This window comes from Larimichthys crocea, chromosome XX (genome assembly GCF_000972845.2).
Source record: "Larimichthys crocea isolate SSNF chromosome XX, L_crocea_2.0, whole genome shotgun sequence".
Taxonomy (NCBI): Eukaryota; Metazoa; Chordata; class Actinopteri; family Sciaenidae; genus Larimichthys; species Larimichthys crocea.
The window spans coordinates 12,805,348-12,819,604 of NC_040030.1; the positions used below are offsets into that span (position 1 = coordinate 12,805,348).

Here is a 14,257-nt window from a genome sequence, read left to right on the forward strand (position 1 = left end):
GTGGACGTCTCCAAAAGACGCACAACTTCTTGCATTTAATAACCAACAATAACAACAATAATTAATAATAATAATAATAATAATAATAATATTATTTTTTTTACATCATTCATAAACACTTATAGGCTAATAACACAGTATATAAATAGGTTAATAAGGTGAAATAAAAGTTACATAAAGTAAACATAAAGGTTATTTTCGGCCAGGCTTAAAATGTGGGGCTCCCTGTTTAGTTTGTCTCTCATAGAAGGGGGCTTTAGGCCGAAAAAGGTTAAAGAGTCCTAGTCTATTGTATTAATTCTTAGTCCGAGCTGGGGTTATCAGTGATGGACAGTAGCATGGTGCTTTTCCTCAGCACTGTATCTAAAGATCCAATGTGTAGGATTTAGGAGTATTTTATTTTGCAGGAAGTGAATGTGGTATTTATTAGTATGTTTCCATTAGTGTGGAATCACCTGGAAATAAGAATTGTTGTGTTTTCGTTGTCTTAAAATTAGTCCTTTATATCTTTATTTATATCAAGCACTAATCTAGATATGGCCTTTTATTTTATATGTGAATTTCGCAGCCACTGTTGTTTTTTCTTGGAGGAGAGGGTGAGGTGTGGAAGAGCATTCAGTTGGTTGAAATCTGCAACTTCACCACCAGGTGCCACTAAATCCTACACACTGGACCTTTAAGAACAATTTTGAGGTTCTGCTACTTTATACAACACTATATGATTCAGTTCAGAGGGAAATATTCAACTGTTTAGTTATTGTATTTAATAAACAAACAAACATAGGGAAATATGGTAATTTATAGTAACTTGCTGATAAAGAAGCTTTTTTTTCTTGCTTTCTCCATGAGTTTAATTTTTTATTTTTTGGCCTTTTTGAGCTTTATTTGACAGCGACAGCTTGAAAAGTGACAGGAATGTAGGGAGAGAGATGGGGAATGACATGTGGGAAAGAGCCACAGGTCAGATTCGTATGTATTACAATGTTTTATACATCACTTTGCTTTATATCCAACATGAGAAGATTAGATGTTTAAAAGTATGCAGGCAAGTGGGTAGCTCTCATCATTAGGCTCTCATTAGGTGTTCATATCTATACTTAGACATATCCACAGTATTGCATCCAATAATTTCAGAGATGAGACCAGTTCTGCACAGGCTGTAATTTGCAGCTGCACTCACATCTGAAATCCATTCACCTCCAGCAATGTTTAAAGGACCAATGATCGATTCATTAAGTCCAGACAAGTTGTGGGACAATTGTTGCAGCTGGAACAACAAAGCCACATGACAAACCTTTGGGATTTCCTTGCAGAGTGGCAAAATTCAGATTACAGGATTTTGCTCCGTATGGTTGTCCCCTGTGTTTTCACTGGCTAGAAACAGCACAGCAGTGGTGAAAGGCAGATCAATGTGGAAGAGAGTTGATTATGGATGGTAAGAAGTGGCCTCCTCAAAGCAATTTGTCAGGTTTAAGCCGAGGTATTTGAATATCCAAACATTCCCAGTATAGGAGTCCCATTATTCATTCTTTGAATGGAATAACTGGAAATATCCTGACAAACTGGAAGGGGTACAGTACGAGGGAATCTGAAGAGTTGAGTTACAGGAAAAACATGACATTCTATCAGATTTTAGATTTTCAGGAAACCTCAGTTATGCTAACTAGAAGACGGCTGGTTTAGTCTGCAGTGGTTCGATCGAGCAGTAAAAAAACATCAACACAATTAACCACATAGAGTCTTTTATTATTCACAGATGCTTGTACAATCTGATGGTACAAAACACAAGCTGAAAACAAGTTCATAGATGAACTTTTTTTTATAATGAAATTAAGCATCTGGTCTGTAAAAACAGATGAAATGGAGCAAATATCAAACAGTTCCACACGTCTCAACAGCACTCATGACACCAAAGACCAAATTCAAGTTAAATACAGCAGACAGTGGTTAAGGAGATAACAGCACCCTGTTAAATTATAGCATTATTTATAAAACTCTTGCAAAAGGCATGTAGCTTTCAACACATTTGTGGTAGAGTAGGTATCAATTAAGAAATTCAGCTATTTTGTGGTGTGAAAAATAACTTTCTAACCATGCTAGCAGTGCGGCTGTATGGATGGCACTGTAGATTGGTTGGTCAGCCACTTTGGTGCAGACTGAAATATCTAAATAACTCCCAGATTTGACAAAAATTTGGAGCAAAAATTCATGCTTCGCACAATATGTATTATAACTGGAGATCCCCTAACTTCCCTGGTAACGCCTCCATGAGGTTTCCATTTGTGGTTTTGAGTGAAACGTCTCAACAACTATTGGATCGTGAAATGTACTACAGACGTTCACGACTCCCACAGGATGAATTTTAATACCTTTGATGATCAAAATGTGTTCAGTAATCAAAATAATATGGCTAAATGTTGATGACATTGCAATCAGCTTCAGCTGTACTTTAGGTTTACTGCTAATTAGAAAATTTTAGCATGTTTCAACTGAGATGGTGAAAATACCTGCTAAACATTCGCAAGCATGTTACTGTAGAATGCTGACATTAGCAATTAGGTCAGGTACAGCTTCACAGAGATGCAAACATGGCTATATTATGTTGAAATGACAAAGACCTGCTGTGAATTATTGCCCAAACTGCTTCAGTACATTCAAAACACTTGCAAATGAACCAATAACAGATTTATCTTATCTTGCACACAACAGCAGTGACATTTGAGTTGTTTTTAAATGTTCAGCGAGATAAGGGTGGCACCTCCAGATATTCAAAACTATATTTAAATATTATTTGCAAAATTACATGTGGTTTTTGCCAATGCAGCATTTCCATTCTTCTCTTAGCTCAGCTCAGAACCAAAACTCAGAGACGAAGACATGGATGACGACAATGTTGCGATGGGAAATGACCCCTGACTTGACATAGTTCATAGCTACATTTACCACAAGATCCCTGGGGCCAATGATAGGTTTCACCTGTCGAACCACACCTGAGGGAGGACACAAACTGTGATAGTGACTGCAATTCACTTATGAGAGAAGTAGGCGTAAATGTATCATCAATAAAGGATCTCATAAAGAATTTACTGCCTGGTTCCAATTAATACTCCTTCCTCTTACCGATAATAATGCCCTGGTGGGAGCGCTTCTCCACGTCAAAAGATTGTTGGTCATCTGTAGCCAGGATGTCGAAGAAAACATCAGTGGCACCGGGTAGAGGAACAGGGTTAGCCGGCGCAACCGTCCGCAGGAAAACTATATCTGATGGAAGAATCAGTTTAAAGTTTCTATTAGTCTGATAGACACAAACCACGAACTGCATTTGGGTCTTCAAATGAGATATCTATGATATATGATTAAACAATTGCTCTGCGGGTTTAAACAAGTAATTGAATCTTATGCACTGCGGCAGGTTGGTGGGCGGAAAGTTTTATTTCAATGAGGCTGCAAATAATTTTAGAATTTGCTATTACAAGCTACCATGTTAACCCTTCCAACCCCAAACACTGTGTTTCTATAACATTTGTATTTAACGGCCTCTCAGAATCTCTCATTAGCTTCAAATATGGACGTCTTGCACATTTTCCTTAATAGAATAACCAACTATTTGAAAATGAAGAATATTTTATGTAAATAACTGAATTCAAGATTTATGGTGGACTTAGCCTCATATCATCTTATAACCAATAAACAAAACAGGTAAAAATCGATTAAAGTGCAACAAGTCACAACTTGCAACCTAAGTCAATTGACTTCATAGGGGTCAAGACTCCACTATACAAACACACCTAAAAGCTGTTTCCTTGTCTTACCCTCAGGTTGACTGAAGTCTATAAAGGTTGGTAGAGAGAGGGAGGTGTGGGTCATGAGGTGGACAGGGTCAAGATTGCAATTGATGTCATTCGGTTGGCAGGCCTTAATACAACGCACACCGACTGAAGCATCTTGTCTGGATCTAAAAAGGCCAATAGAAAGGAGGGAAGATGAAAGGAGAGAAGTTAATGGGGAGATGTATGACATGTGCAAGAGGAGTAATCTATTAATTTAAACCTAGTCAGTGTATTCATAAGAAAACATTTTGACAAAATCTCCACAGCTGAGTTGAGCAAAAAGAACCTGGCAACACCTGAATAGCCCCATAGACCTCCATGGTTAACCAAAGACTGTATGCCTCAGAAAGAGGCCAAACCCTGATTCCAAAACCAAAAATGATGTTTGTTGGGTTCCCCAACGTGAAGACAGTGGCGTTTTCAAATGTAACCACAAAAACTGTAAAGAGGGTGTAATTAGCAACAAGCAGGTGAGTCCAAGTTGTTCGCTAAGCAGGAGGCCAAAACCACAGAGATGATTGTGTGGTATTCTGCACCAGCGAACTGCCACCAAGGAAAAATGGGATGGCAGAAAAACCACACGTTGGTATATAAGAATGAATATCATTTGATGTGATCCAATGACGTCATAGTTACATGATTGAGGGAAAAGATCACAATTTTAGGGAACTTAGGGAAAGCAGGCGGTATACAATCCAACAGTTCAAGAAAATAATCACAACATATATTTAATATATTTGCATTTTCAGTCAGCTCTATATGTACTCAACCCCAAAAACCACTAGAAGGAAAGTGGAACAGTGGAAAATTTGTCTGGCTGCCTTTATCCAGCTGACCAATTCAGCTACTGGTCTCTCGGTATCATTTACAACAAATTAACTGATAACCACCCAATACCAACACTAAAAGCACCATCCATCATATAAACTGTAATGCCGCTTCACCACTAATTGAGCCCCCATGCTGGCTGAGCCCCAGGTGCACATAAATAAGTGCCACGCTTATTTTTCTTGCTATCCACTAAAGCAAAGTTTGTTTGATCCTATCGTGAGGCCGCTTGGAAGAGAGCATTGGAAAAATTGGTTTCAACATTAGAAATGACCACAATGGAGGAAGCACGAGAGTAGTGGCAGAAACCATTGCCGGTGCATGTGTGTTGTGCTTCGATATTAAAGAGTGAAAAGCCATTTTTATCTGTCACTTTTTAATTCCAAACACATAGAAAGTACACATGAATGGAAGCTGCCGCACAGACATGAGGTAGAGTGAGCTGCCATCATTGCAAATGAACGATCCTGTCAGTGTTACTCAACAACTAATGAGCCCCATCTGGTGGTACAATGTCCTAATATTCATAATATCTATTGCTACATCATAATGCTAGAATAAATAACAAAAAAGGCATCAAGTGTTAATAAAACAGCTAAAAAAAACAAGGCAGTGTTTACATTAATGCACCCCCAAGACCACTATACATATACAATTGGCAAATTTGGCTTTTTGCTTCATTTACTGTAAAAATAATCATTTTACTCAATGTTTAAGAAATAGTTTGGGGTTTTTTTTGTTTCTTATTGACTTTCTTGCCAAGCTGAACTTGTGTCTGTATGTTGAATAGGGAGCTACAGCAGCCTTAGCTTAGCATAATGCCAGAACATGAGATTGTTGTCAATTTTCTCATCTAACTCTCAAAAACAAAGCAAATACGCACATTTCAAAATGTTGAATTGTTACTTTAAAGACATACACCTAACATATAACAGTAAGTACGGTTTTATTTTCACAATAATCAGTTCTTTTCTTTATATGAAATTTAGCTCTGGCTTTCCATAAACCCATTTATTGTGTAAACATTCTGTGGGGCAGAAACTGCTAGTCTCTATTTGAAGTGATATTTTGATTGATAAGATGAACTGGAATATATAAAAGAGTAAATGTAACAGATGGATGCTTAGAAGAAGTTTATTTAGCTATAAAAAATGAATCTTTTTTTAAATAAACACTCAAATTCATCATAATAGACTGCATCATTTTAGCCTTAGGTGAGTTATGGAGTGTTTTTCCACTCAACAAGAAGTACAAATTTGCCCTTTCATAACTGCATTAAAGGGTAGATGGAAAGCTGGAGCTGTTGGTATAAAGAAAAGGATGGATGAAAATAAAAACCACCATTATAACACATAAATGGAAAGACATTAAACACTTGAAACGTTGCCTTTAAATTTCGTCTAATACGGAAATGTTCTTGTGGGCTGGATGGACAGCTCATGTGTGACAAACACAGCGATCTTGGCCATGTACAGATGTGCCTTCCCGTAACGAATCAGCCTCATCTCCACAGTCAGAAAGAAGTCCCGTGGTTGGGTTAAGGCACGGTGCAGTGAGATCTCTCCTCCATGAGCCTGCTGCTGCACGACAAAGTATCCGTCCTCGTCTCCAGAGACTATGTTGAGCAACATTTTGTCACCTGGCACAGAATTAGAGGGTCCCATCCGGAAAACGTTAGCGGGTATGGGAGTGTTGGTGGGGAAGCTGATGTTGTAGAAGGAGATTCTCAGCGGGAGCAAGAAACACGACGCAGGATCCCGCGTGAACTCGCAAGTTACGCGTTCGCAACGGCTGAAAGGGAAAAAATGAAATGCTCATTGGATGGATGGTGGAATATACGGGTAGAAAAAGAGGGAAAGGACAGAGGGAGGAAGAAGTAGATGGAAGCTGGAGAGTCAGAGAGGAGTCTGTGACCAAAAACTGCGGGCAAACATCAACAGCAAGCCAAAACCAAGGAAACCCACATCACAAGATGTCAAATAAGAAAAAGAATGAAAGAAAGAATGACGGGACAATCAACCCTTTTAGTTATAGTCAAGTAGCCATCAACTCTCACCCCCATGATGCTTGTCGGAAGTTTGGAGGGCATGTGAAGGACAGGCAGCGAAATCCTCCCTGGATGTTGAAGCAGCTTTCAGACACAGAACAGGTATGGCTCCCTGTTGCACATTCATCAATGTCTGAAAACAAAGGAGAGACAAGGAGACAAGGTTAGACATTTAAAAGTAATCTACAATTCAATTTCTACCAGTATGGGGAAAGGTAGATAAGTTTGTCAACTGACCTTGGCATGTGCGTCCATTGGGGGCCAGGGTGTAGCCTGTGGGTGGGCACGTACAATAAAAACTTCCCGGGGCGTTGGAGCAGCGGTAGGAGCACACATGACCACCAGTTGGCAGAGCGCACTCATCGATGTCTGAGAGCAGCAGAGAGTAAAAGTGAGGCTGATCTGTTGCAGTTTAGTAATGGTAGACCATGAAGTCCAACAATGGTACCTTCACATGTTATTCCATCCATGTCACTCAGCTGGTAACCACGGCGACAGTAGCACTGGTAGGAGCCATAGACATTGGAACACTCCTGGCTGCAAGGGTTGGCTTCACACTCATTGACATCTGTTGGCACACAAGTACAGATACAACATTTGTTCATTCTTAGCATTCTCTGTTTACTCTAACATAATTCATAGATTTATGTGACAAAAAGTGATTTTACCTTCACAGTTTCTGCCGTCGTGGGACAATTTGAAGCCAATGGTGCAGGTGCACTGGTAGGAACCTTCTGTGTTCTCACACTTGTGGGCACAGAGTCGTCCTGGATAATGCCTGCACTCATTGATATCTAAAGAACAAAGGAGGCAGTCTATGAATTTACCAGAGATCCCCAACAATGTTCTAATCAACCCTTTAAACCATCATCCATAACGTTATAACCTGTCTAATTGTGTGGGCCCCCCTTTCTGCCACCAAAATAACCCTGACCCATCAAGGCATGGACTCCAGAAGACCTTTGAAGGTGCGCTGTGGTATCTGTCCAGCACATCCAACAGATGCTCGATTGGATTGAGATCTGTGGAAGTCAAGTCAACACCTCAAACTTGTTGTGTTCCTCAAACCATTCCTGAACCATTTTTGTGTTGTGGCAGGGCACATTATCCTGCTGAAAGAGGCCACTGCTGTCAGGGGGTACAGTTTCTATGAAAGGATACACATGGTCTGCAACAATGCTTAGATAGATGGTATGTGTCAAAGTAGCATTCACATGAATGGCAGGACCTAAGGTTTCTCAGCAGAACATTGCCCGAAGCATCACACTGCCTCCTCCAGCGTGCCTCCTTCCCATAATGCATCCTGGTCCTCCTTGTGGTCCAATTCTAGCCCTTGGCAGTGGACAAGGGTCAGCATGGTCACCCTGACTGGTCTGTGGCTGGGCAACCCCATACCGCAATGAACTGTGTGTCCTGACACACTGGTATTTCTATGAGAACCAGCATTAACCTTTTCAGCTAAAGGAGCTTGTCTGTTGCGCTGGACCAAACGGGCCAGCATTTGGTCCCAACATGCATCAATGAGCCTTGACCGCCAATGTCCTTGTTGCTGATTGGTGTATATACTGTATATATTTATAAAATATTATCATTAAAACAAAAATATAAGGATAGATCATTTCTACTGTACCTTCACACAGTTTGGTGATACTGTTGAACAGAAAGCCGCTTCTGCATTCACAGCGGTATGTGCCCACCAGGTTGATACAACCATGGTCGCCACACACATTGCCAGCACGACACTCATCTACGTCTGTAGCATGAAAGGGAGAATTAACATTTCTTAGTTTTAAAAATGTAAGTTGAGATGCTATAGTGTATTTTCTTGTGACAGTATCTACCTTCACAACGCGCGCCGTCGTGGGTTAGATGATAGCCTCGTCCACAGGTGACTGTGTTCCTGCGACAGGTATAGGAGCCCATTGTGTTGATACATGTCTGGCCAGGCAGGCATGGACTAGTATGGGCCACACACTCGTTTATATCTAACGAGAAAAGATATTAAGCAAGCCAGCTCACATTTTACCAGTTTTTATTTAAAGGGGGGGGCAACAGACTTACCGATACAGCTGCCAGCGGCGTCCTGAATGAAACCGCCTGCACACTTCTCTCTTGGATGGCAGCGGAATGAGCCGACTGTGTTGGTGCATATAAAGTCTGGGGCACAGTTATGGGTCCCCAAAACACACTCATCTATGTCTGAAACAGGAGAGGAGGGAAGAATGTTCAAAGCATGAATATGCCAAGCATAAATCTTCCATGAAATACAACCTCCTTCACTGTGATTTGGATATTTGTTTATAATTTCTATGGTGAGCCTGTCTTGTTACCATAGCAACTGTTGTCATCCTTGAGTTCATAACCCGTGCCACAGCTGGTTTCCCTCTGACAGCGAAAGGAACCCTCTGTGTTGATGCAAACTTGGCCGCCGACGCAGTTGTGACGGTTCGTCAGACACTCATTGACATCTGAGGAGAGAGATATCAACTAAAGAGATTAACAGTCTACTAATTTAAGTTTAAGTTTAAAGTTTAATAAAGTACTTTCAGTGGATTGTGCAGTCACATTTCTTATGGTAAATAAGCAAGACTCTACATGCTAACATGCTAATGTTTAGCACACTACTGGTTACCATGGTCACCATCTTGGTTTAGCATGTTAGCATGCTTGCATTTGCTAATTTGCCAATGTTTACTAAACAAAGCATAGGGGCTGATGGGATTGCCCTTTTACAGGTGTTTGGTCTGTACCTAGTTTTGTGTAGTAACGGGATCAGGGTTACATAATTAGATGACAAAAAAATAAGTATAAATAACTATAATCAACCCAGATTACAACTAAAAAATAAAAACACATGCCCACACAGACTTGTAAAAGAGGTCTTGATCTCAATGGGTTTTTTTTATCTGGTTAAATAAAGGTTATAATAATAATAATAGACTCAAGCCAAGGCATCATGTGGCTGTCAAGTCGGCTAACAGCCGTGCAAACAACAACAACTGACTTAAACATAGACAAACAGATAAATGATCACAGAAACTAGTGGGTGTTATTTGATCTGCCCAACTTTAAATGCTAAATATTTATTAATTAATTTTCCGTAACCACTTATTCTCATCAGGGTCATGGGGGGGCTAGAGCCGATCCCAGCTGACATTGGGCAAGAGGCGGGGTACATCATGTTAATCAGAGGGGTGTCAAATAAACATTCATGCTCACATTCACACCTAGGGGCAATTTAGAGTCACCGATTAACCTGCATGTCTTTGGACTGTGGGAGGAAGCTGGAGCACATGCAGACACGGGGAGAACATGCAAACTCCACACAGACACAAACTGCGTGTGGTGGGTTCAAACCTGGAACCTTCTTGCTGTGAGGCGACAGTGCCACCTACCTGCTAAATGTGCTGAATGAATTTTACTTGCTTTGAAAATGTTGAGAAATAAATGAGATCTTTAAAAAGGGTAAAAAGAATATTTGTGGAATTTTTGTGCCTCTGTTCATTTCTTTAAAAGGTGCAATATTTTTAACGTTTGATTTGGATGTAATCCAAAAGTATTCAGATTAGATTACAATTTTTTTTTAGATAGATTATTATTTACAGAAATTCCTGTCACACTGCCTTCCCTAGAACCATGCTGCTGAGAAGGGATAAAAAACCCCAATTTAACAATTTAGGTGACTACATTTAAATTTCATGCTTTCATTTCGTGTATATTACTTACCCCCACAGTTCACTCCATCCTTTTGCAGTTCATAACCATCATGGCATGCACATGTACCATTACCCACACACAACTGGGAGCAAGTGGAGTCTGAAAACAGCAGAGAGACACAGGAAGAAGAAGTAGACATCACAGCGTGAGTCCCAGATAACACAAATCATGTCACCGGCTGATAGCAGACAAAGCTTCTTACAGCTCTTATTATAACAAAGGAGACGACATAAAGAAATGAAGGTGCCAAACCTTTACAGGTGTCCAATCCCTCTGGAGGCTTGGCAGTAACGTTGGCCTCAGGCATTTCTGTCTCTATGGAGGAAAAAAAGCCTCATTAAAAACAAACTGAGCAAATATTCAGCACCCCATGACACAATACAGCCCCACAAATCTCTGTGGCTTTTCACTTGGTGTGCTCTCATCTTTCCTTGCGCCACATCAGCAAGACACTGACTTGTTTTCTCTTTACAAATATCTCAAAACGAGTGTTTCTGCAGCTCTGTCCTTTCCAACATTTTGTTTGTGTTTTTCACCTGAAGGCAGCCAGGCGACAAAAGCAACAAGCCACGACACCAATTGGCCCCAAGCTACCATTTGGCAAGGTGTCTACAGATTAGTCTAGTGAATACCCCTGTGACCTAGACTGTCTGCCTCTCTGGCAGCAATCTGCTCTACAGCTGCCACACCAAGGCCATTTATCCAGTCCTTTATTGGAAACAGGGCTGTTCCTAGTAACACTGCCTGTTTTGATGTGAGGCATTTACTTCTTTTGAAAAGTTTTAGCCCAAACAAATCTGTCAAGGTTTTGCTCCCAGCACTATTTAAATCATAGGTACAGGACCACTCTCTAATAAAAGGGCTTGTCAGATGTAACATAGGTTTATTAAAGGTTAATAAATCACGTTCTAATAATTCATTATAAATCACTTATAAGTCACTAAAGGGGAACTCCAGATCTAGTCTGTTTACAGATTTTTTTAGGACAAAAAGGGTGTGGAATAAAAAAATAGAATTCCTCTGGCTCTGCTGCAGCAATTTTGATTTCTGTCCATCTGTGATTTGTGTCCATCTGTCCACCGTGAGTCTGACAATGTTATGCTAAATTGTTGGACTACTCTTTTCATAAGAACAAATTTTGGTTCGCCAGGTTGTGAAAAAGCCCTTGGACTGGTGTTTATCCTTTCTTTTTGGCAATACTGCAGTTATGAATGTTGGCAATCCACTAACAAAGGGTCATGTATTCCCCGAATTTCTAATAAGCCAACAAATTTGCGGTTCTAGTTGTGAATAAAAAGGGTCCTGTTATAAAATAATACAATGTTTAACAAGTCAATGGGAGTTTTTAACCAGTCAAACCAAACCTTGTCTTACTAATGCCTTATAACTGACCTAAAAAGCATTAAGAAACTTTATTAACCATTAATAAATCCATTAGTTATGACTTACAAAGACCTTTACCAAACCATATTGTTGTTTGCTTTAAGTCCTTTGGCACCTAATCTGTGCAAATGACCAAGCACATTGATTGTGTTGAGTATCACAGCCAGCCAGTCGCCATTCTTTCATGATAAGACAGAGTGGAGCTAATCAAGACACAGAAGACCGAAGGGACAAGATCGTTCAACTCTCTTTTTTTTTTTTACCTTTTTTTAAGTCATCAGGTTTGATTTCCTCTGTCGTGTTTTTGCCACAGCAGGTTTTAGCCGTGTGCGTGCACCGTCTCCCCAGCAACAAACCCTGGAGCTCGCAGCCTGAACCCTGGCTCGCTGTCATCAGACCAAACATGCAGCAGTCACAGCACGTCTGAAAGGGAGGCGGGGAGGGGGGTGACATAGAAAGAAAGAAATCTTATCTTAAATGTGAGATTCTCAGAAGAAAAATTCCCACTATTGAGTGTATCGTCTATATACGTAAGAATAAGGAGACGTGCAAAGGTCGAAGATATTGACTTCAGGAAGGCGGAACCTTAGAGATTTTGGTTTCCCAGGGGTCTCCTTGGAAAAAGGGCCTCTCACAGGCCCCTTGTTCACGGGCCATCTTGATGCCATTGTCACAGAGTTGGTCTCGTGCTGCTGCTGCACAGCACTGCTCCTGAGCGATCCTGTAAATAAATGGCAGAAGATTTCTCAGAAAAAAAAACTCATCCAGAACCGAGAGTGTAACTCTTTGCTCTATGAGGAAAAACCTGGATAAGAAGCATGTGAAGAAATCCTTACTATTTACATTAGATACAGTCGACCAGCTGACAGGTTGCATGTTTAGAAACCTTAACTTCAGTTAAAATAACTAAATCTAACCATCGAAACTTTAAAACTTTTTTAAAAATGGACAAAAGCGTTTGTTTCCCTGCCTTTCCTTGGCAAATGTTCCCTCCACGTGTTGACCAGGTGTTTCCTCTATTTTATAAATCACCACCTCCATGTTCTAACAGTCAAACAGAGACCTTTAGTGTTAAAAATGCTCCAGGGGGGCCACTTAACGCCTGCACTTACTGTGTAGTTACTATGTGGCAGTCCTCTCCTGTAGCAGGAGGGATGTTTGAGGGTTGTAGAGATGATTTGGGACTTGTAACCCTGAGGGGTATTTCCTGCTTTTAAAAATACCATCGCAAACGCTGGCCTACAGGATCCCCTGTACAAAATTTCACTTTGACTTGAAAGCTTTGTGACTTTGTGTTAGATATACTGCAGACAAATACAATAAACGTCATGCATTCCTTTTCTAATAACTCTATACTGACCCTTCCTTGATACAAGGGCCCCATTTTAAAATGACAAACCAGGTGTTGCCTACCTGCAGATGTGGGCAGAGGAGATGAGAGGGAGGATTGTACAGTCTTGTCCTCCCAGGGCTCGATCCCTCCCGTCCTTACAGCACTCTTGCACGGTGGGAAGCTGAAGCTCTGTTTGGATGAAGGCATGAGTATTAGAAATAGACAGGACAAGTAATCGGCACAGGAGATGGAAAAAAACAGCAAGGGTTGTCCCTGAGTGCCAGAGACTGACTCAGATTGAATTTAAATGGACTCACACTCTCAGATAAACACTTTATGGAAAACAGGCCGAGCATCAGCAGAACCACACATAAAAAAATGTAATATCCTCCATTATGAATAAGTGTATCAAATTATTTAAACCAACACATACAAATGTCTGCATCTCAAAGCCAAACTTTCGCTGTGTTCTTACCTTGTCCATGCACAACTCCGTACAGGGAAAACAGAAGTATTGTCCACTGTGCCATCGGACCCAGTTTCAAGTGTTTCCCCTCCTCTGATCGTCTGAATCCTTACGATTATATTAATGCACTGGATGATCGCGGCTGAACTGCAACAAGTGGGCGGCGTGTGTCCGTCAGGAAGGAGAACATCTCAGTCAGAGCTGCAGGAGAGACGACACAGATCTCGCCCGCTGGGGTTAGAGATTTGAGGGCGGTGAGGGCGGGGTGGAGGGAGCTGCGTCTGGGCTACTGAATAATTAAAGCAAGGCCGATAATTGGCTTTATTTAATGGAAACACTCAGTGAATACAGAGCTAATGTTTCCAGGGTATTAGATAAATAAGACGGGGACATTTTAAAGGTCCAGTGTGTGAGATTTAGGGGGAAATGTAATCTAAAGTAATATTCATCACAATGTTTTAATTAGTGTATAATCAACCTGAAATATGTTCCTTATTATGTTTTTGTTAGCTTAGAATGAGCCTTTTTAATTTGTTTTTATCTGCATCCACAGTGTCTGCCCATAGACAGTAAAAACAGTTAAAAAAATAGACGCTCCCTTTGTGACGTCACTCGGAGCCTCAGTCTGCTGGCTCTGGTGGTCCAGTGTTGGC

The 14,257-nt window shown here is 40.7% G+C and overlaps 1 protein-coding gene across 2 annotated transcripts; it reads right to left on the reverse strand.

Moving 5' to 3' along the window:
* Positions 1-1,736: 1,736 nt before the first annotated feature.
* Positions 1,737-13,953, reverse strand: LOC104933497 (fibulin-1). Of its 2 annotated transcripts, XM_019278919.2 has the most exons (17): positions 13,614-13,947; positions 13,219-13,327; positions 12,391-12,526; positions 12,069-12,228; positions 10,675-10,737; positions 10,432-10,521; positions 9,036-9,173; positions 8,767-8,904; positions 8,547-8,690; positions 8,336-8,458; positions 7,374-7,499; positions 7,154-7,273; positions 6,943-7,074; positions 6,715-6,838; positions 3,813-3,955; positions 3,121-3,261; positions 1,737-2,990 (listed from the first exon to the last, which is right to left on the reverse strand). In XM_019278919.2, exons 1-17 carry the CDS (start codon positions 13,666-13,668, stop codon positions 2,851-2,853), a joined length of 2,082 nt encoding a protein of 693 aa, XP_019134464.1. In that variant the 5' UTR covers positions 13,669-13,947; the 3' UTR covers positions 1,737-2,850. The 2 variants fall into 2 exon arrangements, with proteins under 2 accessions (XP_019134464.1, XP_019134465.1); XM_019278920.2 differs by lacking the exons at positions 1,737-2,990; positions 3,121-3,261; positions 3,813-3,955 and adding an exon at positions 4,954-6,449 and having other exon boundaries at positions 13,614-13,953.
* Between the last annotated feature and the right edge of the window lie 304 nt (positions 13,954-14,257).